Genomic DNA, 22,156 nt, shown 5'->3' with positions numbered 1-22,156 from the left:
TGGTTAGAAGAAGATCGCAGAGCCGAAAATGGCTCCTTTCTGTATGTACTCACGACTGTACTGTTCATATGTTCAGCAACGCGAAAGTGAACAGACGAGGTGCACAGCCGATTCGTGATTGGTGATTCGTGATTCGTGATTCGTGATTCGTGATTGACACTTGCGAGCTGTACTCACGACTTGTTACTCGTGACTCTGTGCAGCTCAAGAGGCAGTCGCGTAGATTCCTTTTCAAATATCAGTCTGTGATTCACGATTCCAGCCTGAATCACGAATATTCTGATTCCTGCGTTTCATATGAAAAGTAGGGTGGGTTCTAGTTGCATCGGTCAGCCGATCATGCTTATCGGGGATTGTCAACAAGTCATCCCGACTTCTGGTCTGTGCGGCGAGTCAATTACGAATATGTTGTTTTTCGCAAGTTCAGCAAGCTGCAGGAGCGGCAGGAGCGGCAGCAGACGGCTGACATGTGCGACAACGTCATCGTTCGGAAAATAGAACCGCTCGCAGTTGACTCAAAGCGTTGATGACAGCCATAAATCTTTTGCACCACGAGCACAGTCGCCTGTCTCAACCCCAACTCGGACATCTTCAATATTGCATCCGTGGTGAAAACATGTACTGTACATTACATTCGTGATTGTCGTACTGGCATACGAACACAGAGTCAGAGGGTCAAACTTCCAAAGGCTCTCACGGGAGATTGATTCTTCCTCGATCTAAAACGCGGCGATGGTTTCGAATCACGAATGTCTTTGGAACCCGCTCCGATAGCGCCTTCCGCCGTTTTCGGACAAAGGATTCCGGCAATTCGTGATTGTGAAGATTCTTGATCAACTAGTTCGTTGCCCCACGCCTGCGTGTCTGTTGAAATTTCACGATTGGCTTGTGCCTCGCGGAATGCGAATGCGAAAAGCAGCCGTGAGCGTTCACGGTTTAGTTACCGCAGCTATCACTGAGTCGAGATTCGCGATTAGCAACGTCACAAACTCACAACTCACAACTGTCATGCTTGGTGATGTCGGCTAATTTTGACTCATGGCCTGTATCAATTCGGTTTCATGTCACTGACCGACAGGCGCTTATCCCTTATATCTTGAGACGAGAACCAACATCATCCCCATTTTCATTCCATCCCACTATCGTTCTCTTTGTATCCATTCCTTTCTGGCAGCATTCGACGCTGACAGCGTCCCTTTCTTGGCCGCTTTTGCTCTCTCCGTAAGCCCTCATCTGCTCGTCTCGAGACCTATCTTCTTCGCTTGCTCTTTGGTCGCTTCAATCCAGCCTCGAGCATCTCAGATTCATCGTCAACCCGTGCCTCCTCCTCTGCCTCCCCGCAATGGCTACCACTACGACTGCAGGATCGCGAGATTCGCCGCTGCCACCCATCTCAGAAGAGCAAGTCAAGAGTCGTCTGGGCATCAATGATGGCGCCTCTTCGTCCAACTCGTCTGCAGGATACAAGATGGCGCCCGGCGCCTTGACTCCTGCCTTTGGCCTTGGTGACTATGCGCGTTTCTTCGCCTCGGGTGCGCTTTGTGCTACCCTTACCCACGGAGCCATGACTCCAATCGACGTCGTCAAGACACGTATTCAGCTCGAACCCAAGGGATCCAAGGAGACCATGCTCTCCATGGGACGCAAGATTGTCTCTACCGAAGGCCCAGCTGGGCTTCTTACTGGCTTTGGCCCCACTGCTGTCGGTTACCTCATCCAAGGCGGTGCCAAGTTTGCTGGATACGAGTTTTTCAAGAAGAAGGGGGTGGACTGGGCTGGCAGCCACGAAGCCGCTCAACAGTACCGTCAGGTCATTTACTTGGGTGGTGCCTCGGCTGCAGAGGTGATTGCAACCACCTTGCTCACCCCGCTCGAGGCTGCTCGAATCCGTCTTGTTTCCGAACGAGGCTACGCAAAGGGTCTCGTTTCAGCCATCACTCGTATGGGCGCCGAAGAGGGTTTGGCTGGATTCTACGCCGGCTACGCACCCATCCTGTGCAAGCAGGTGCCTTACGCCATTGGTCAATTCGTCACCAACGAATGGGCCCACACCGTCGTTGACTCCACCGTCTCGAAAGAAGAGCGCGCAAAGTATGGCAAGGCTGGCGAGGTTACCGTTCAGCTCGGTTGTGGTATGGTTGCCGGTGTCGCTGCCGCCGTTCTATCTCATCCCGCCGACACCCTGCTGAGCAAGATCAACAAGGGAGGAGGAGGAAAGGGCAGCGCCATGACCAAGCTCATCCGCTTGGCAGGCGAGACTGGTCCTGTCGGTATTTGGGCAGGTCTAGGCACAAGGGTGCTCATGACCGCTTTCCTCGTCAGTGGTCAGTTCTTGCTCTATGCGCAAATCGGACAGCTGATCGGCAAGCCTCCCGGTATCGAGATCCGATCCGACAGCGAAAAGCAGCAATGAGGCGAGCTACAGCCAAGAACTGTTCCCGTATAAATTCCTCTGTGACCCACAAGTATGTTTGTATTCTAGACTCACGACTATGCGCAATCAATTCTGGAAAGGTTCAAAGCGACGAGCATATGTCATCATCAGCTCGATTCACGATCCACGGTTCACAAGTTCATGATTCACGATTCACGATTCACGATTCACGATCCACACTTTGTGATCACGCGTGTGCCATCTGAGAGAACCGCCTCGGTCATTTTTGGACCCTCGCCAAACTTGAAAGTCCGGTGTTCACGACTGTTTTCGTAAGGGTCCAGCATTCCGACCTTTTTCTCCTTGGCCGGACCAGCTTTTCCTTTTTCAACCATCATCCTCAGATTCTCGATCGGGTGACGAAGCTATTCGAGGCTTCACTTCATTTGGCACCGGAGAAAACCTCGGCTGTGGATATGGCTCAAGAGATGCCGGGCAGAGTGCCGGCAGCTTCGGATCCGCCTCGCTCTTCTGGCTACGACGCAGGGCCTCCGGCTGTTGCCACCAAAGCCAAGAAGGCTGCCAAGACCTCTCCGGTCCGCTTCTTGCTCCTCAATCTGTTGTTTCATATCGTCTACATTTCATCCATCTTTGACATCTACTTCACCTCGCCCGTTGTTCATCCTGAACCCCGCTTCAGCGTCAAAGGAACCGTTCAACACTCGACCAATACCAGCACGGACCATCTCCAAGCGCCCGCGAAGCGTCTCGTACTGATTGTCGGCGACGGACTGCGTGCCGATACTCTCTTCAAGAAGCACTCTCCTCCACTCTTGCCAACATGGTCAATACCGCGAGATGCCTCCTATAGTCAAGATGGCGTTTTGGGCTCGTGGACATCGTTCGCCAAGGATCCCCTACGCCAACCGTACCCGTACCCGCTCGCCCTCGAATCGAACAAGTTGATAACAGATGCCCAAGAGCTGTCAGGTCAAGCCCCAGATTCTGCCTTTGCAGCGCCATTCCTGCGCAGCGTTTCCAGAAACCGCGGTGTGTGGGGCCTCAGTCATACTCGTGTGCCTACCGAGAGCAGGCCAGGTCATGTTGCCATGATTGCAGGCATGTACGAAGACGTCAGTGCCGTGACGAAAGGATGGAAGCTCAATCCCATTGCCTTTGACTCGCTCCTCAACCAGTCCAGCCACTCCTTTGCTTTTGGCTCCCCTGACATCGTGCCCATGTTTGCCGTTGGAGCGGCAGCTGACCGGGTCGACATGTGGACCTACGACGAGCAAGACGAAGACTTTACCAAGGATGCCAGTCACTTAGACTTGTGGGTCCTGGACCGCTTCAAAGACCTTCTCAAACGAGCACACAACGATGCGCCGCTCAACGCAAAGATACGAGAGCCAGGTACTGTCTTCTTTCTTCATCTGCTAGGTCTCGACACCACAGGTCATACCTACCGTCCCAACTCTCCAGAATATGTCGGCAACACGATCGTGGTCGATGCAATCACACGTGAGGTCGAGCGGCTTATTAACGAGTTTTTCGACAACGACGAGCGAACTGCCTACGTGTTCACAGCTGATCATGGTATGAGCGTTAAAGGAAACCATGGTGATGGTGACCCAGACAACACGCGCGCACCACTCGTGGTGTGGGGAGCGGGAGTGCGCGAACCTAGACCCGCCACGTCACAGCAGAAAAGGCTGGCAATTGCTGAAGCAAAGCAGGATTCTTACTTTGCCGATTGGCATCTCAATGATATTGTCCGTTCTGACGTCGACCAGGCCGACATCACACCGCTCATGTCCACATTGCTTGGTGTGCCGGTCCCGGCCAACTCGCAAGGTCGCCTCCGTCTCAATTTGACAAATCTGCCCGAAGAGCACAAAGCACGTGCGCTTCTTGCAAATGCTCAACAAGTGCTCGAGACCTATCGAGTGAAACACAACGCGCGAGGTAGAAGGATGGTGCGGTATAAGCCTTTCGTTCCTCTCTCGCAAGGGATCGGAGAAGCGCATCCAGGCGAGAAAAGGGTATCCCAAATCCTGGCTCACATTCAAGAGGGTCAGTTCGAGCAAGCCGTTATCCAGAGCAATGCGCTCATCGACGATTCCATCGAAGGTGACCGTTATCTGCAGACGTATGACTGGCTGTTGCTGTGCTCGATTGTCGCGATGGGCTATGTAGGCTCCATGGTGTACGCATTCACCTTTTTGCTTCGCAACTACATGCTTCCAGACGAGTTGATAGACGGCCTGATCTCTAGCTCCTTGTCCGGCGTTAAGAAGCGGCCAACTTTCGTCAAGGTTGCGGTCGCGCCACTTTCAGGGGCAATGTTTGCACTATTTGCTGCGCAGGAGATGCCTATATCATACTACCTCTACGCCGCTCTGGCGTTCTTATTCTGGGGTCGTATTCTTGATGAAACGCCCATTCTATTTGCGGCCTATCAACACATCTCACGGTCCAACGGAGGCACCTCCAAAATCAAGGCAGTGATCATGGTGGTATCGAGCCTCGGGATGATGGAGCTCATGGCAATTGGGTATCTTTATCGAGTCGCCTGGTTCATCGGCTTTGTGCTGATCGGCTTTGCCTGGCCTGCCTTTGCTCTGTCGGCCGACTTCAAGTCGGACAACGAGGGCCTTGTCCTCGTGTGGGGTCTTTCATGTCTCATGACCGGTCTCTTCACGATTGGCGACGTCAACAAGGAGGAGAGCATACCCTTGCTGATGCTGAGCGCTACCTTGTTCCTCGCTGCAGGCTGTCTCGTCATTACTCGTCCGCACCTTTTTTTTCCGATTGCATTCACTCCACAGGCGACAAATGATGACGCGTTTGGACAAGCGATCGCAGATGCGCACTCACTACATCTTCTTCACACTTTGCGAACGCTCCGTGTGCAGTTGGCTGTGCTCGTCATCACCGCCATTACAACAGCCATCTCAGCAAGGTCACTGCAACTCAAGCAGGGACTTCCATTCGCGACTCAGGTGCTGGCGTGGATCTGTCTTGCCACGTGTCTCGTCTTTCCGTTTACATATGGCTTTAGTCGGGCCATCTCAATTGGGGCAGAGGGAGACGCACCTCACAGAGCAAAAATCAGACAGTCAAGTAGTCAACGCTTGGCAATCGTTGTTTTCGCATTCGCTCCGGTTTTTGTACTTCTCTCGCTGCGGGACGAAGTATTGTTCTTTGGCTGCTATGCGGTGACATTGCTCATCTGGGCCAAGATGGAAGGGTCGCTTCACGAATCTCAGCTCGAAGGAGTACGAGCAGGACAAACGGAAAGATTGCTGCAGCTACCAGAGCTGAGGGTCAGCCTTTTCTATCTCTTCTTCCTTCACGTCGGCTTCTTTGGGACAGGCAACATCGCGTCGATCTCCTCATTCTACCTTTCACCAGTGTACCGCCTCGTACCGATATTCAACCCATTCCTTATGGCCACACTGCTGATTCTCAAGATTCTCGTACCGTTCCTCATCCTTAACGCGATCTTCTCACTCCTGGCAACCAGCCTCCCACTTACTGCCACTGCTGGGATGCCAAAAACAATGGATCGAGGCTTCAAGTTGCTCGGCGATACCTCTCCGGGAGGTCTTGGTCTCGACTCTGCTTTCAGTTTGGTCTTCGGAGCTGGTATTGCAGCAGACGTGCTGGCCCTCAACTTTTTGTTCGCTGTCAAGAGCCAAGGAAGCTGGTTAGAGATTGGACAGACAATCACACATTTCGTCATGGCTAATTTGCTGCAGATCTTCATGCTTGCGCTGGCAGCAGCAAGCTCTGCTATTCTCGGGTGACGTACGCTGCTGCAACCGACCCTGCTTGAATTTGATAGATCTGGCCGTCTCAGGATCACCTCAACTCAAGATGTCAATGAAGAGTTCATTGTTCTAGGCGTTGCTGTACGAGCAGAATGACAGCTCATGTCGTGATTTGTGGGTTCTAGTCATGATTGGAGATTGGCGTGAAATCGTGAATGAGTCTTTGGGAAAACGTTATGGATGAGTGGACCCTGAAAATCGTGCGCAGCAACACACGCGGCTTTCAGCGCGCACAGACGCTCATTTTGTAGCAGGAGGACGCTGATCAGTTTTGCTTTACACCACCACCTTCGATCTCACTCGACCGAGCCTGCTCAGCGCTGGATGGCAAATGCTTTCGCTTCTTACTACCAAGTGACAAAATATCCTTGCAAACACTCCACTTTCGCTAGATAGGCAGCGCGCTCCTCTATTCGATTGCATCGACTCACCAACTTGAGCGTTAGCCTCTAGACAAGAGGAGACAGGTTCCTTTAATGGCAACTGCAGAGACAGCACAGACCTCGTCATTGAATATTCAGCGTAGAGACGTGAACGAGGCACCATGGACCGCGACTTTTACTCGTTTGTCCGCCTTTCGGATTTGAACCTCAACCTTACTTTTCGCATCTCGTCGCTTCAAGGCAGGCTCGACCGCCTCACACGCACCCAGCTACTCGAGAAACCAGAAAGCCGTCATTGGGGCTCTCAGCAATCCCAGTTTCCAGACTTGATTGTCGAATGCCGACTGTACTCGGACAACAAACCGCTCAGCGTACCGGTGAGGACCGCCTATAAACCATTCCGCAACAATCATCAGTGGAATGAATGGATCACGCTACCTTACAAGCTCTGCGACCTCCCTCTAGGCGCTCAGATCACTTTTACCATCTACGAAGTAGCTTTGAGCAACGCATCACGCATCATTGGTGGAACGACGTTGCCCTTATTCGGCAAGAAGGGTACGCTCAAATCGGCGCAGCACAGATTGTTCGTATGGAAGGGTGTCAAGGCTGATGGAAGCATCGAGAGCGCTACGCCCAGCAAAGTGGGGGAGATGAAAGACGAAATGGGTCGTCTGGAGAAACTGATCAAGCGACACGAGCGCGGGGATCTTCCGCGTGTCGATTGGCTCGACAAGATGGCGTATCGTCAGGTTGAGAAGGTGTATCAAGCCGAAAGTCAGTCTAGCGACCGGCTGTTTCTGTACATCGACCTACCTAGGTTTGAGCTGCCTATCGTATATTGCGAGGCGGAAAGTATCCTCCCAAATGCAGACGCGCCACATGGACTCTCTACCTTGTCGGGCCAGCTTGGTGGGTCAAATCCTGGAGCATCCCTCCCCGCGTCCAACGAGATTGGTAGCTCGCAGAGCGCCTCCGGAAATGGCCTCTCAATAGCATCTGGCAACCCTACTTCGGCTGCCGCGGCGGCGGCAGCAGCAGCAGCGGCGCTTTCGACTGCTGATCCAAATAGAATCACCGCCTCGCTCTTCACCATCTTTGATCCAGAGATCGCCCGATCCAACCCAGTCGAGGCCAAACACCGTCGTCTTGTGCGTTCGCATCGATCAGGTCCGCTCGATCGTGAGCTCAAGCCATCAGCGGAGGTCAGAGACGAGTTAAACGAGATCCTGTCCTACCCGCCAACGCGCGAGCTCACGACCGCCGAGATGGATCGCGTCTGGTCATTCAGATTTTACCTGACACGAGATCCTAAAGGTCTCACAAAGTTTCTCAAGTCTGTTGTATGGACCGACCAAGGTGAAGCAAAACAGGCAACCGAAGTGTTGCTACCCATGTGGAATGAGCCCGGGCTCGACGATGCGCTGGAGCTCCTGGGGCCCACCTTCAAAGATGCCCGTGTCCGATCATACGCTGTGCGCCAGCTAGAGCGAGCGGAAGATGAAGAGCTTATCCTCTACTTGTTGCAGTTGGTGCAGGCGCTCAAATTCGACAAGCCAATGACTCGTGCTGCCGGAGGTCTCACAGGCTCAGCTGTTGGAGACTTGGATCAAGATGCCAGACGGGGACAGCCTGTACCTCTGCATTCAGTCAGCTCTCCTTCCACTTCGCTCACTACTGACAGAGGAGCAGATAAAGACAGTAGTGGTCTCGCCGACTTTCTCATTCGCCGAGGCTTGTCCAATCCACTTCTGGGCAACGACCTGTACTGGTATCTCGAGGTGGAATGCGAAGACCCAAAAACGGGACCGCTGTTCAAGGCGGTGAAACGGCGATTCTTGGAGAGACTTGGTTCGCTACCAACGGGTGCAGAGAGGAGGGATACGCTGTCTAGACAGGCGACTCTACTTGCGACACTCTCGCGGCGGGCGAAAGAGTTGCGTTCGAATCGAGACGCTAGGCCGAAGAAGATCGAAAAGCTGCGCGCCCTGATAGCTGATCCTAAGAATGGCCTCCATCGGTTTGATCCGCCCCTGATGCTTCCACTTGATGCTTCGGTGTCAGTGACGGGGATCGTCGCGGAGAAGAGCACGATTTTCAAGAGTAACCTCTTTCCGCTTCGATTGGAGTTTACCACTGCGGAAAGGAGTACGCACAGCTCGGTGGGTGAGGCTGACAGGAGCGAGACATTGCCAGACAGCATCACTTCGAGTTTGCTCGAAGATGAAGAGGAGGAATCTCTGATCATCGATGAGCTGACCACTTCCAACGCGAAGAGCTCGGAGGACAAGAAAGTGGACGGCGCGGGACATTATACGCTCATATTCAAGAACGGCGACGATTTGCGACAGGACCAGCTAGTGATTCAACTGTTCTCGTTGATGGATCGACTGTTGCGAAATGAAAATCTGGACCTCAAGATGACACCGTATCGGGTGCTCGCAACAGGTAGTGTAGATGGGATGGTCCAATTTGTCGACTCACTGTCTATAGCAGCGATATTATCAGCACATCAAGGATCGCTGCTCAACTTTCTGCGCGCGCACCATGCTCAACCGAGCTCACTGTCTACGTACGGCGTGGATGCAGTGGTGTTCGACACCTTCATCCGGTCGTGTGCGGGCTACTGCGTGGTTACCTACTTGCTCGGTGTAGGCGATCGACATCTTGACAACCTGCTGCTCTCTTCTGACGGCCACTTTTTCCATGTCGATTTCGGCTACATCCTAGGTCGCGATCCTAAACCTTTCCCACCTCCTGTCAAAGTTTGCAAAGAGATGGTTGACGCCATGGGCGGCACATCCTCGGCACACTATGCGCGCTTCAAAGCTTTTTGCTATACAGCATTTACGAATTTGCGCAAAAACGCCAATTTAATTCTCAACCTCGTTGCACTTATGGTGGACGCCAACATCCCGGATATCAGACTGGAACCAGACAAAGCGGTGCTCAAGGTACAGGACAAATTCCTGCTGGGCTTGAGCGAGGATGATGCCATCAAGGAGTTCGAAGGCTTGCTAAACGAGACTAGCTATCTGTCGACCGTCTTTGACCGGTTGCATGATATGGCGCAGTACTTCAGGCAGTAGCGAGGTTCGGCGAAATGGATATCATGCAATATTCCAGATTGCAGAAAAGGGGGAAGGGGGATGTGTACAAATACAGGTGTGCAAGAGAAACGGAGAGGCGAGAGATGTCATTGCGAGCGCTGAGCTAATCGCATGGATGCAGGCGCTGTTGGTGGGAGAGGCTGTGAAGTTGGCAGCACCGCTGTTCTCCGGCGTGTATTCTCGAGGAGCGCCACAGACGGCGGTGGTGGCGGCGGTGGCGGCGGCGCCAGGTTGGCCCAAAACAGCTTTTCATCCTCTTTGACTGTTTCCTGATCATCATCGTTGAAATCGCTCGTCTCGTCCCACATGGCGCTGAAATCCAAATCTTGTGTGGTCCATATCTTGTCACCATCGGAGTCCTCGCTTCTCTCGCACGGGGAGGCGTCCTGTTTGCGCGTCAGATACGTGGGATCCAACTGTTCCGGTTTGATTCCGAACAGAGATGTGTGCGAGAAAGCGGTGGGTGGAAGGATCCAGGAACGTTCACGAAGACGTTTATGTCGTTCTCGATCTTCTTCGATGCGTCTTTGGATGTCACTTGCCGGGAGGAGTGTGACAGACCTCGAAGTTGGCGAGAGCGAATAGAGAGCTGATTTGCGGACGCAAAGCATTGTTTCGATGTCTTGGAGTAAACTTCGATCGACCACCAGGCGCGTTTTCCAAGTGCAGATCATCTTTTCCACAGCAGGCAGGTTCAGGATGGCATCCCAGCGGTTTTCAGGCACGACCAAGTCGACTAGTGTGTAGAGATCGCGTTCGAGGTGTTGTTTGAATAAGCACCGAATCGTAGGCGACAGTGTGTCGTCAGTGAAGACGGAATCGACAAGGAAGAGCAGGTTGATACGTCGGTTGATCGAGCCGTCTTTGAACTCATCCAAAATACAGTCCCAGAGCTCAGGGTGCATGGGCACGCCATATTCCACGATAAACGATAGCGCCTTCTGAATGGTGGGCAGCGATGCGTTGACTCGTTGCAACGTTGAGACGAACCGCAGTCGCACTTGGAATGGATCCATCTTGGATGCGAGAGCTTCCAGCTTGCCAGCTTCACGCTTACTGACGATGCACGTCCGTCTTGGATCGTGTTACGATGGACGAGGGTTCAAGGACGAATACGCTCAGTTGTGCGTGTCACTTTTCACTCGCCAAAATTCTCGGAAGTCGGATATGTGGAGTGTTTCGCGGTTGTTGCCACACGCGTGCAAAAGTGAAAGAACAACAACTCACGACGTTGCGTCCTGAACGACGTGCACTTCTGATCTACCCCGTATTTCTATATCGATTCGGGCATTCGCACACGCACAGGCGACGCAACGCTTTCAGCTTGTGCTGAATACAGTACTGGCGGTGTTCTGCGCCTTGGTTGATCAGAAGCTGCCTCGCTGAGCCGCCGAGCTTGTGACAGCCATGCCGTCACGGCAACAGCTCCAACTCGAATTCGCGCAACGAGACATCTCGTTCCAGTATGCGCAACTCTGCCTAGCCTCCAACTGCCCTCTCGGGATATACGTCCAACTCGATGACGACGATACGCACCTCTGGCACTGTGTGATTTTTGTCTCGAATGGCCCGTTTCATGGCGGAATCTTTCGGTTTGACATTGTCTTTCCGCCTACCTACCCGACCTCAACACCACAAGTGTATTTCCCACCGACGCTCTTACATCCACTCGTAGACCCTGATTCAGGTCGACTGCTTCTCGCCTCCCGTTTCCAGGCCTGGAAACCGAGGGTCAACTTTGTCACACATGTTCTACATTTCGTCAAAGAGGTCTTCACAGAAGAGTTTCTGCAAGGCTTGAGAGAGCGAGCGGTTGCGAATACCGAAGTATGGCGGATGTTCAGAAGTCACCGAGGCCTGTTCAACAAGCTGGCATTGCAGTCGGTAGCATTGAGTACAGCTCCTTCGAGCTTGTATGATGTCAGTGGCGGAAGTGGGTTCCCGAATCCGAGCATCGGCTTGAACCGCGTCCAACCGCGGAGTGTCGAAGGCAAGGTGGGCAGAGGAGCGGCGAGGGTTGATGATGCAAATGGAATCCTGTTCACGAAGCTGGATGATGACGAGATGGCGAGGTTGAGAGGAGAGATTTTTGGTGACGAGAAGGAGGACGAGGGAGAACCAAGTGTTTAGCTTCGCCTCTGACCATGCATTCTCAATCACAATATACCCACTTATGCATTTCTCTCACAGCTTGCTCAACGCTGCGACCATGTGGTCGACGTCGCTGTCATTGATCGGCAAGAGCACAGCATTGAATCGTAGACTTTGCGGATCGAGTTGAGACCCTTGCTGACGCAGTCGTGAGTGCCAGCGTACATGGCTATCAGTCACGAGAGTAGAGTGTGAGTAAAGACAACAAAAGATGGCAGTGAAATGGAAACCAAAAAGAACTGCAGCACCTCGGATTCCCGCGTGGTCCCCCACCGCAGTACTGACGAGGCGACGACTTGCTTGACTGCGCAGATCGGACGGGATGCGGTATTTTCAAGTCTCTGTGGCCGCAGATATCAGTGGAAATTGGGATATTTTCTTATGAATGCAACGTCACTTCGACGATCGAGGAGTGAGTCACGAGTGTCCACGATTGACAATTGACATGTCCATCTCATGACTCGAAAGGTTGAACTTGAAGACGACGCTAGCCAAAATTTCGTGTTGGGATCGCGTCCGACTTTGTGCAAGTCCGCGAAGAGCTGATGGGCTGTATGCGAGCTTCTCCTGCGTCTTGGACGGCCGAAACGGAAGAGAGCCTTCCGAATCACGAATCACAATTCGTGATTATGCGCTGGCTTGGTTGATGGTTGGTGTGATAAGCGCTTCGCTATCAGGCATCCCCATCCATACATGGAGGGTGTAGGTGAACTGCAAAGCCTCTCTATCACACCGCCCCACCGTGAAACTTGTGTGTGACTAGGCAGGCCATGTTGTGTCACTGCGGGCTGTCGACCCGTTCCTATTTGTCAATTCGGCAGAATCCATCACGAGTAACTCACGACTCCAAGGCTGAGCAGGCGCGCCTAAACCTTTACGCTTGCATCGGTAAGGTCGCCTGCAGCCATTCCGCCGGAATCCAAGCCACGGTAAACACGATTTTCGTACTCCACGGCTTTATGGACGTCAAACACAGCATACTGTACCTTTCTAACCAGAGCACCGCAGCTCACTCTGTCGCATTAAAAGGCGCCGCGAGTGTCACAGTCGTCAGGCTGCTTTGGCCACAACATTGCTGAATTCGCCCTGCATTTGAACACACAACAATCACAAATCCAGACAGAATATAACTCTAGCCCAACACGCACGGTCAGGGTCCAACATGCTCGGCGCAGCTTGGACCGAGAGAGAAAAAGTTGGAAACGCATTCAAGCACAAAGATTTTAATCACGAATAAAAGTCGAATTCACGATTGTGCTGTGTGTTCTTCTGACCTTGGTGAATCACGATTGCATAGCCTTCCTTGCTCAGCTCGTAGCTGTCACAAGAACACATGATGGTCGCAGCAGCACTTCTCAGGCTACCATCATATATACGTACGCTTGGTTCCATCATCAAGCACCTTGATCCCCCCCATCTTTGTTCTAGAGGATATGGCTCGCAAACATCATGCACCATCACCAAACGATCATTGACCATCAAACTGTGTCGTGTCCCGTGTCGTACACATCACTGTCGCTCGTTTTTGACGCCTACCTTCCAGCCGCTTTAGTGATTGCTGTTCTGGTAGCGCATAGTTGGCCAAAATCACTCACTTCCTCGACCTCATTCTTTTCCAGGGTCTTTGCTTCCTTTGTTACCCCTGAAGATGTTCACGAGTACGATCGCGAACAAGCCAAAGTACGTCAACACGACAGTCGCGTGCCTTCTTCCGCTACTGAGCCCGCCATCAGCTCAGCTGGCCTAGCTGCAAAGGCGTATGGCTCCGCAGCACAATTCACCCGCACACGCGAAGAGCTCCAACACAATGTCGAACACACAGAGACGTCACCTCTCCTCGGCGTCCGAGCGCCGTCACCAGACACCGGCGTCTTGTCCGACGCTGAATCACCCAAGCAGCCTACGATGGTCCGACTCGGCCTCTTCATCATCAATCTTTCCCATCTGCTTGCTTGGACCGCTGCAATCGTCGTATGCCTTCTCAGCAGCCATGTTGCTGACCACATCGGCTCAGAGGCCGGCTTCCAGACTGCCAGTGGTTTGCAGCTAGCCGCCACGCTTCAGACTTTTGGCTGGACGTATGCAACCGCCTCGTCCTTCTTTTTCCCTTCCCCGACCCCACCCTACCCGCTGCTCGTTTTCTACGTACTCCAAATTGCTGGCTCGAGCGTGATTGGATACCACTCGCTCCTCAGCGTTCCGCACCCTTCACTCAGTCCTGCACATGGCATCCGGCTGCTCGTGCCCATTTTCGGATTCCTGTCATCGCTCTTGACGCTGCTCGGTATATCCCTCATCATGAATCTACCCCTTCAAGTTTACGATACGAACCCGCAACATGATAGAAACGGTTACCCCCCGCCCCTCGAGGACTATTGCACCTTGTGGCAGTGGGTCAGCTTCTCCTGGGTTAATCCCATCATCAACACTGCCTTGACACGACCACTCGAGGAGACGGACGTCTCGCAACTCAGCAAACTGTCCAAATCCGAGGTTCTACTCAAAAACATGCGTCGAGTCCAACAGCACGACGAGGACAAGTACCAAAACGCCAAACTGCAGGCAGAGGCAGCAAGCGCCATTTCTTCGCCTTTAGAGAGTGAGAGAGCTGCTGCCGAAGCTGAAAAGAGGAAACCAAACATCTTTCGCCAGATCTTCTGGATGAACTCGAGGGACTTGGCACTCGACTTTATCCTCAGCATCATCTCTTACGTCTTGGCTTATGCCAGTCCTTTCTTCCTCAGACAGATTCTACAAGCTCTCCAAGGCGTCGCTCCGTCCCAAACGGTAGCTCGTTCAAATTCTTTCTTTGCTGTGTCATTCACTTCCGCGTCTTTCACTACGCCGCATCAGCAAGCCACTCCATGGTACACGATTCCTCTGCCCCACGTTGCTACTCTCTATGCAATCCATGCAGTTGACCCAGCTAAGAAGAGAGCCTTCCTCTTCGCCTTTCTCGCCCTCTTGGCCTCTGTCATCAAGACACAGACCGATCTTCAGCACCTTTACTATAGCCGCCGCGCCAGCGTGCGTATCAAGTCGGAGCTTACCCTGGCTATCTATGACAAAGCCTTGCGACGCAGAGACGTCTCCGGATCCCTTCAGAGTGTTTCCTCCACCGACACTACTGATCTCCCCGGAAAATCTGATAAAGGAAAGGATCAGAAACAAAAGCAGGGCAAAGACGACGACGACCACAGGAGTGCAGCAAGCGTTGGAAAAGTGGTCAATCTCATGTCCACGGACACCAACACGATCGCGTCCACCGTTACCGCACTCTATATGGGCTATGCTGCTCCTATGGAGCTATCCATCGCCACCGTCTTCTTGTACAAGCTTCTTGGCTGGTCCGCCTTTGTCGGTATTGGGCCCGCCTTGATAATCATGCCAACGCAGCAGTTCTTTACAAAGCTGTCCTTCAACAACAACAAAAAGATCCTCAAAGCCAGAGACAAGCGCATCAATGTGCTCAACGAGCTTATCACTTCCATTCGATTCATCAAGTTCTTTGCATGGGAACGAGGATGGTCAGAGCGCGTCTTACAAGCAAGACGTGAAGAGATGAAGTGGCTCTTCCGCGGCACATGGATCACATCAGGCTTGATGGCGTCCTTCGCATTAACCCCCGTCCTCTTCACCATCTCCGCCTTTGCCTCCTACACTGTGATCGAAGGCAAGACGCTAGACGTTGCGACCGGTTTTACCGCCATTGCGCTGTTCGGCATGCTCAGGAACCCCTTGTCCGTTCTCCCCATGATCATCAACATGATCTTCCAGGCAAAGGTCTCATTGGATCGTATCAACTCTTTCCTGCAAGAGGACGAGGTGCCAGAATGGGTCATCAAGAATTGCAGCGACCAGACGGCTGTACCGCTGAATGAGGCCAACAGGGACCGCACCATCGTGCTTAGACGCGCCACCCTTCGCTGGCAGGCGCCAAAACCCTCGGATGAGAAAAAGGCGACACCGAAGCCCTCAATATGGGCACGCTTGAAATTCTGGAAGAGAGAAGAGGTTCCAACCATCTCGTCGCCAGGAGTAGAGGGAGATCATATCTCCGAGGAACCGGCTCCATTCCACCTGATCGATCTGGATTTTCGACCTCCAGCTGGAAAGATGACGCTGGTTTGCGGTCCTACCGGTTCTGGGAAATCTTCGCTACTTTCCGCCATCCTGGGCGAGATGGAGTTGCTTGAGGGTACCGTCACCTTACCAAAGCGTCCGTTGCAGCTGTTGAGCGGCGGTGTATCCTACTGCTCTCAGACTGCCTGGCTCGAAACGATGAGCATTCGAGACAACATCATCTTTGGTCAGTACTTTGATCAAGAACGATACGATAAGGTGCTGGAATGCTGCTGCCTGAAGCCTGATCTCAAGACGTTCCCAGACGGTGATGAGACCGAAATCGGAGAGAATGGAGTATCACTTTCCGGCGGCCAGAAAGCACGAGTTGCACTGGCACGTGCGGTCTATTCTCGCTCCCCCGTGCTGCTTCTCGACGATGTGCTCGCCGCCGTGGACTCGCACACTGCTCGAAAGCTGGTCGATGATTGCCTGTGTGGCGACCTGGTTCGGGACAGAACTGTGGTCTTGGCCACGCACCACGTCGAAACGGTGCTGCCTTACGTAGCTCATGTGACCATGCTCGACGGAGGTCGAATTCGGGCGAGCGGTTCTCCGGCTGATCTAAAGGCGGAAGGTCTTCTCTCCATGCTGGTATCAGACTCGACCAACACATCTGATCCTAACGCCAAAGGAAAGCAGGCAGCAACAGACCTGCTCATAGAGGACGCTGCCAAGGACGCTGCCGTCGAAGCACAGACGAAAGCTCATGCAGAGGCGGCTGCCGATGCTGATCCGAAATCTCCACAAGACACTACGGCGGCGGCAGCAGCACCTGGTACCAGATCTGGATCTGGCAAAGGCAAGCTCATGACTGCAGAGAGCAAATCGACGGGTCGCGTTAAGAGCGAAATTTACACAGCATACCTCTCGGCCTTCGGCTGGTTTCCGATCGCTATGGTCGTGTCGAGTATTGCCGTGTCGCGCTCATCTGATGTGCTCGAAAAGTATTGGCTCTCTTTCTGGGGAAATGCATACGAGCATCCAGCGGAACAAGGCAGGCTCGATTGGTTCCCGAATCCCAGCGTCAATGCGGCACCGTACCTATTGGTGTACACGGGTATCTTGCTTACTTGGCTCGTGTTCGGAAACATGTCGATGCTCATCAGCGGTCGTTGGGGCGTCGTCGCTGGAAACAAGCTCTTTACCAGGATGTTGCACACTGTGGTGCGATCTCCAACCCGTTTCTTCGACCAGACCCCCACTGGTCGCATTTTGAATCGTTTCACCAAGGATATCGAGACAGTCGACAACACGCTCTCTGGCAACATTCGAATGCTCGTCTTGTTCACAACAGCCTCACTGCTGGCTATCGCCAGCATGGTGGTCACTGTGCCGTCATTTGTGCCATTCTTGGTTCTGCTCACGTATGCTTACTATCGGACGGCAGCCTCGTACATTGCAGCAGCTCGGGACCTGCGGAGACTCGAATCGGTCACAAACTCGCCCATCTTCCAGTCCTTCTCCGAGGTGCTCAACGGTGTCGGAACCGTCCGAGCTTACGGGGCACAGGAACGCTTCCTGCAGACTCTCCACCATCGTCTAGACGCTGCGCAGAGCTGTAACAATCTATATTGGATGGCCAACCGCTGGCTGCTCCTTCGCTTCGACCTGATGGGTGCCTTCACCGTTTTTGGCGCCTCGGTTCTTGCGCTTGCTGGCGGCATTGAGGCAGGCTGGGCTGGTATCGCCATCACGAATGCCCAAATGTTCACGTTGGCCCAATACTGGTTGTGCCGTGTCTGGTCAGGATTCGAGATGGATCTCAACTCAGTCGAGAGGATATGCGAGTACTTTAACCTCTCGCAAGAGGCACCAGCGGTTGTCGATGGACATCGTCCACCTCCCAGTTGGCCGTCCAAGGTCAACAGCCGCGGGATCCAGGTGAAAAATCTTGTTCTCAAGTACGCCCAGAATCTCGATCCAGTACTTCGAGGCGTCGACTTTGAAATTGGCGCTGGCGAGAAGGTCGGTCTCGTGGGCAGGACCGGCTCGGGCAAAAGCACACTCGCCCTCGCTTTCTTCCGCTTTGTCGAGTTTCATGAGGGCTCGATCGTTATTGACGGCGTTGACATCAGCCATATTGGTCTGGAGGATCTTCGAAGCCGACTCACTATCATTCCGCAAGACCCTGTGCTATTCAGCGGGACGATCCGCGAGAATCTCGATCCTTTCAACGAGCGAACCGACGAGGAATGCATCTTGGCGTTGCGAAGGGTTAATCTCAAGACAAGTCCAGTTCACACTGCTGCGCCCAGTGCCATTCCAAGCCGAGCTGCCTCGATTCACGAAAATGGTACGGAGAATAACGCGTCGTCGTCATCGTCAACTGCTGTCAACTCGGTGTTACCCGTCGAGCATGGAACAGGCACCACGGTCTTCACGCTCGACTTAAACGTATCGGAAGGTGGGAGCAATTTTTCACAAGGTCAGCGACAGCTCATCTCGATGGCCAGGGCGTTGCTTCGATCTACTTCAATCATCTTTATGGACGAAGCCACGGCTTCTGTCGACTTTGAAACCGATGCGCAGATTCAAAAGACATTGCGATCGCCTTTGGATGCCGACGCAAACCACAAGACTACCATTATTACAATTGCACACCGACTCAAGACGATCATTGATTACGACAGGATCCTGGTGATGGACAAAGGTCGCATCGCGGAGAATGGCTCGCCAGCTGCACTGCTAGAGCGCAAGGGCATCTTTTACGAGATGTGTCGAAAGACGGGAGAGTACGAAGAGCTCGAGTTACTCGCACGCAACGCTGCGAGCAGCTGAACACTTGAATAGGTCCACCTTTGATGGTTCCTGGTCTTCGCAGCCGTGCGTTTTGGACCTCTAGACGCTACCTCTTGCTTTGCAATACATTACAAATTATGACCGACTCTTTGTGCTCCACTTGCCGATACAGCGTTCACCAGTATGACGTTGTCTGCTCAGCCAACCAAGCAGTCTGCGCAGCATCCTTCCCTGCCGTCTTCTGGTCTTATAAGCCACATCTGAAGCTACAAGTCTTTGCTGTGAATTTCTGTGTAGTCCTTGGTCGATTCTCCCACGCACAGCGTGTCGTGTTCGCGTTTATGCAGTCTCAGACGGAATGGCCAAACTGAGGAGCTGGAGCATGAGCGTCTTCGCGAGTTGGTTTTCCCGTCCCTCGTGGCATGCGTGGAGGAGGCTTGCGCATTTTCACTCACGACTCGCAACTCGCGCTCCACGAACAGTGTGTTCGGAAATCGTCCACATGCAACGCGTGTCGCCACAAACCTCGCTTCACACCATGCTATGCACCCTATACTCAGTGTATATCAGCGGAAAGCTCTGGACCGTAGCTACAAGACAGCGCTCTTCATTATGGATAATGTGATCTGTTGCATCTTTAAAACTGGCTCGTATTGACTCATGTGGACAGGTTTGGAACAAGCTCATCGGTACCACCACATCATGTAGCAACACCTGCTTCTGCTGGATAGACAGAGATGAAGCTTTGCACCCACATTGTCAATACATGTGTAAGCATCTACGAAAAGTGTGGGAGCACGAACGGTTATTTGGCAAGCGCAGTGAGCATTTGTCCTTTTCTGTACACCATCAATCTACATCATGAAACCAATCAGCGCGCAAAAGCGCAGCGAGGCTCTCAGGCTTCTTCGAGACGACCAGTCTGCACACCAGATAGCCAGCTTTATTTGCATCAGCAAGTCTATGGTGTTCAACGTAAGAAAAGGGGCGCAGATAGATCTCCCACTGCCAGAGAGTGGTAGGAAGAAACCCGTTGGCCCTCGCCATGCAGCTTAGGGTCTACCAAATTATTCGCAGCAACCCCAAGACAACGCTGCAGAGCGCCTACCTGGAGGTCCAGCATCAGCTCAACATCAAGCTTGCACCATCAACGCTTCGCATGACACTTCTGTTTCAACACTTTAGGGCATCAAAGATAATTAACAGACCCTTGCTCACCGCCAAGCACAAGAAAGCGCACCTTGCCTTGGCTCTGGCACATCGGGCTTGTACCATTGATGATTGCAAAGCGGTCGCATGGTCTAACGAATGCAAAATCAACTGCATTGGCAGCGATGGAAGGCAGCACTGCTGGATCCAAGCCGCAGGTTTCAACAGCAAGCTTGTACGACCCACTGTGAAGTTTGGTGGCGGTAACATCATGGTTTGGGGCTCGATGATTCACAAAGGAGCTAGCGCCTTCTATGTTCAAGGGGAGGATGACAGCGGTCCTTTCTATTGCTGTTCTTGAAGCACATCTGCTACCGCTGCTTAGGACGGACGCGTTCTTCCATGACAACACGCATGCAGTCCTTCAGCAGGATGGCGACCCCAAACAAACGACCATGGTTCAGACAAAATCAGATACGTCTTCTGAATTGGCCTGCCCAGTCTCTAGACCTCAATCCAATCAAACCCCTATGGACCGAGCTCAAGAGGCGGCTAGGTCAGTATGAAGAGCACCCAACAGGCATTCTTGATATACAGCGTAGAATCGAGGAAGTTTGGGCTCAAATTCCAGTCAGCCTCTGTCAGGAGTTGGTAGAAAGTATGCTCAGAAGAATAGAGGTAGTCATTGAGGCCACAGGCGGAAACACAAAGTATTAGCCCATCATGATCGCTGTTCAGAAATTGTCCACATGAAAACCAAAATGCGAGCTAATAACAATATATCATGATGTCATCTGTTCTTCGTGCCATTGATACCTTGTCAAAGCTGAAAAGCAGGGCTTTCTAACGGTGTAGGGCAAGCATAGGTTGCATTGCGCATTGCGATAGCATGGCGACACGGATTCTATGTGGACGGTGAATTACGCTTCACGCCTTTTTTGGAGACGGCTTATAGATTATTTTTGGGTCTAGCAAGTCACAGTCACGAGTTGTTAACCCTGACATTTACGGCAAAGCAACAATGTTAGATTTTGGTGTCCTGGATGGTTGGACACATATAGCTCACATACAAGGTCTAGCAGACAGCCAGGAAAAGGCTTGTTGATCAATAGGTACTGTCATTCAGCTGTAGACAGGCGGGGCAAGACGGAATGGCGTCCGCAATACGAAAAATATGGCGAGCCAACGTAAAGGTGACGTCTGTAGGTTATGCATTATGCTGCGCTTCTTGGACCAAATTACACTGTCACTTCTGGCGACGCTGATCGTCCATCTGATACAAGTAGTCCCAAATATTGGTCCACCTGCTTGCTTTGCAGAGGCCACAAGAGCAGAGCCTGCCGTTCCGCCGTGCTAGCACGTGGCATGTCAACTTGGTGCAATTCGCTGGTGCCTGCCCTGGCTCTTGCTTTTGTCTTCATGCTCCATCGTCGCGCACAACTTTCCTCGTTGTCCGCAAGCGCGTCACTTGGATCCTGAGGTGGCAAATATTCACTCGCACGAGAATGTCGCATTATCCCTGTTCCGGTTTCACCCGATCACACTAGGTTGATACATTTCAATAACACTTGCTCACCTTGAAATTTTTAAAATTAGGAGGCCTTTGTTGACAATCCACCTGAAGCCACCCTATATGACATCCAATCACCTTGATCTACAATGGTTGGGTGACTCTGAATCGCTTTTTACCCGGGTCACGTGATTGGTCTCACGTGACTTGAAACGGTCGCGTCCTCCCTAAATTCGTTCCGACTTGTTCCGATTCATTTACTGTCTGCATCGTGCGCTCATGGCCAAATACGTTGGCCATATCTCTGTCATTGTAAGCACACCATCATCAGCCGTTCAATGAATGAACCATACCAACTGACGAAAGAGCAGGTCTGAAAAGTGCTCGTTGGTCCGTGCGCATGATAGTGCCGCCTCCACCTTGATGTTGCGATGCGGATCGAAAAGCTGAGTCGCGATCGCATCACGACTCACGACTTGGATTTTGTCAATTTGAAAGAAAATCGAATTTTGTGTGACATGTTAGATTATTACATTCTTTGCGTTTTTTCTGGGAATCGTTGGTAGACTAGAAGCTCTCTAAGTCTAGACTTCGTTTTGGTACAGTGGTTTACCTTCAAGTGGTAGATTCAGGTTTTGGAGTCACAAGTGTAGTCACAGAACTCGAAATCTGGCAAGTGTGTGGGGAATAACTTGTCTGGTTTTTTGGAACTATCACGTATGCTGCAGCGAGACATCTCAGTCTTTCAAGTTTGATGAGGGTGGCTGAAGACACCTGGAGCT

At 52.4% G+C, this 22,156-nt stretch overlaps 6 protein-coding genes and 1 non-coding gene across 7 annotated transcripts; 5 read left to right on the top strand and 2 right to left on the bottom strand.

Annotated features, from left to right (window-relative positions):
• Positions 1–1,342: 1,342 nt before the first annotated feature.
• On the top strand, positions 1,343–2,413 carry UMAG_00455 (uncharacterized protein; the record flags this gene model as incomplete). The annotated part of the gene is made up of 1 exon (XM_011388018.1): positions 1,343–2,413. The coding sequence occupies one exon, from the start codon at positions 1,343–1,345 to the stop codon at positions 2,411–2,413; it is 1,071 nt and encodes a 356-aa protein (XP_011386320.1).
• A 437-nt stretch (positions 2,414–2,850) lies between these two features.
• On the top strand, positions 2,851–6,183 carry UMAG_00454 (mannose-ethanolamine phosphotransferase MCD4; the record flags this gene model as incomplete). Its single annotated transcript, XM_011388017.1, has 1 exon — positions 2,851–6,183. One exon carries the CDS (start codon positions 2,851–2,853, stop codon positions 6,181–6,183), a length of 3,333 nt encoding a protein of 1,110 aa, XP_011386319.1.
• Positions 6,184–6,751: 568 nt separating this feature from the next.
• Positions 6,752–9,679, top strand: UMAG_00453 (phosphatidylinositol 3-kinase VPS34; the record flags this gene model as incomplete). Its single annotated transcript, XM_011388016.1, has 1 exon — positions 6,752–9,679. One exon carries the CDS (start codon positions 6,752–6,754, stop codon positions 9,677–9,679), a length of 2,928 nt encoding a protein of 975 aa, XP_011386318.1.
• A 107-nt stretch (positions 9,680–9,786) lies between these two features.
• Positions 9,787–10,716, bottom strand: UMAG_12153 (uncharacterized protein; the record flags this gene model as incomplete). The annotated part of the gene is made up of 1 exon (XM_011388544.1): positions 9,787–10,716. One exon carries the CDS (start codon positions 10,714–10,716, stop codon positions 9,787–9,789), a length of 930 nt encoding a protein of 309 aa, XP_011386846.1.
• A 391-nt stretch (positions 10,717–11,107) lies between these two features.
• Positions 11,108–11,830, top strand: UMAG_00451 (uncharacterized protein; the record flags this gene model as incomplete). Its single annotated transcript, XM_011388015.1, has 1 exon — positions 11,108–11,830. The coding sequence occupies one exon, from the start codon at positions 11,108–11,110 to the stop codon at positions 11,828–11,830; it is 723 nt and encodes a 240-aa protein (XP_011386317.1).
• Positions 11,831–12,087: 257 nt separating this feature from the next.
• UMAG_16202 lies at positions 12,088–12,202 on the bottom strand. The gene has a single exon (XR_897719.1). It is a non-coding gene; the product is annotated as a 5S ribosomal RNA (ribosomal RNA).
• A 1,098-nt stretch (positions 12,203–13,300) lies between these two features.
• UMAG_00450 (uncharacterized protein) lies at positions 13,301–18,754 on the top strand (the record flags this gene model as incomplete). The annotated part of the gene is made up of 1 exon (XM_011388014.1): positions 13,301–18,754. The coding sequence occupies one exon, from the start codon at positions 13,301–13,303 to the stop codon at positions 18,752–18,754; it is 5,454 nt and encodes a 1,817-aa protein (XP_011386316.1).
• Positions 18,755–22,156: the final 3,402 nt, after the last annotated feature.

The sequence above is a fragment of the Mycosarcoma maydis genome, chromosome 1 (assembly GCF_000328475.2).
Source record: "Mycosarcoma maydis chromosome 1, whole genome shotgun sequence".
Lineage (NCBI taxonomy): Eukaryota > Fungi > Basidiomycota > Ustilaginomycetes > Ustilaginales > Mycosarcoma > Mycosarcoma maydis.
This window is presented reverse-complemented; position numbering and strand designations above follow the sequence as displayed.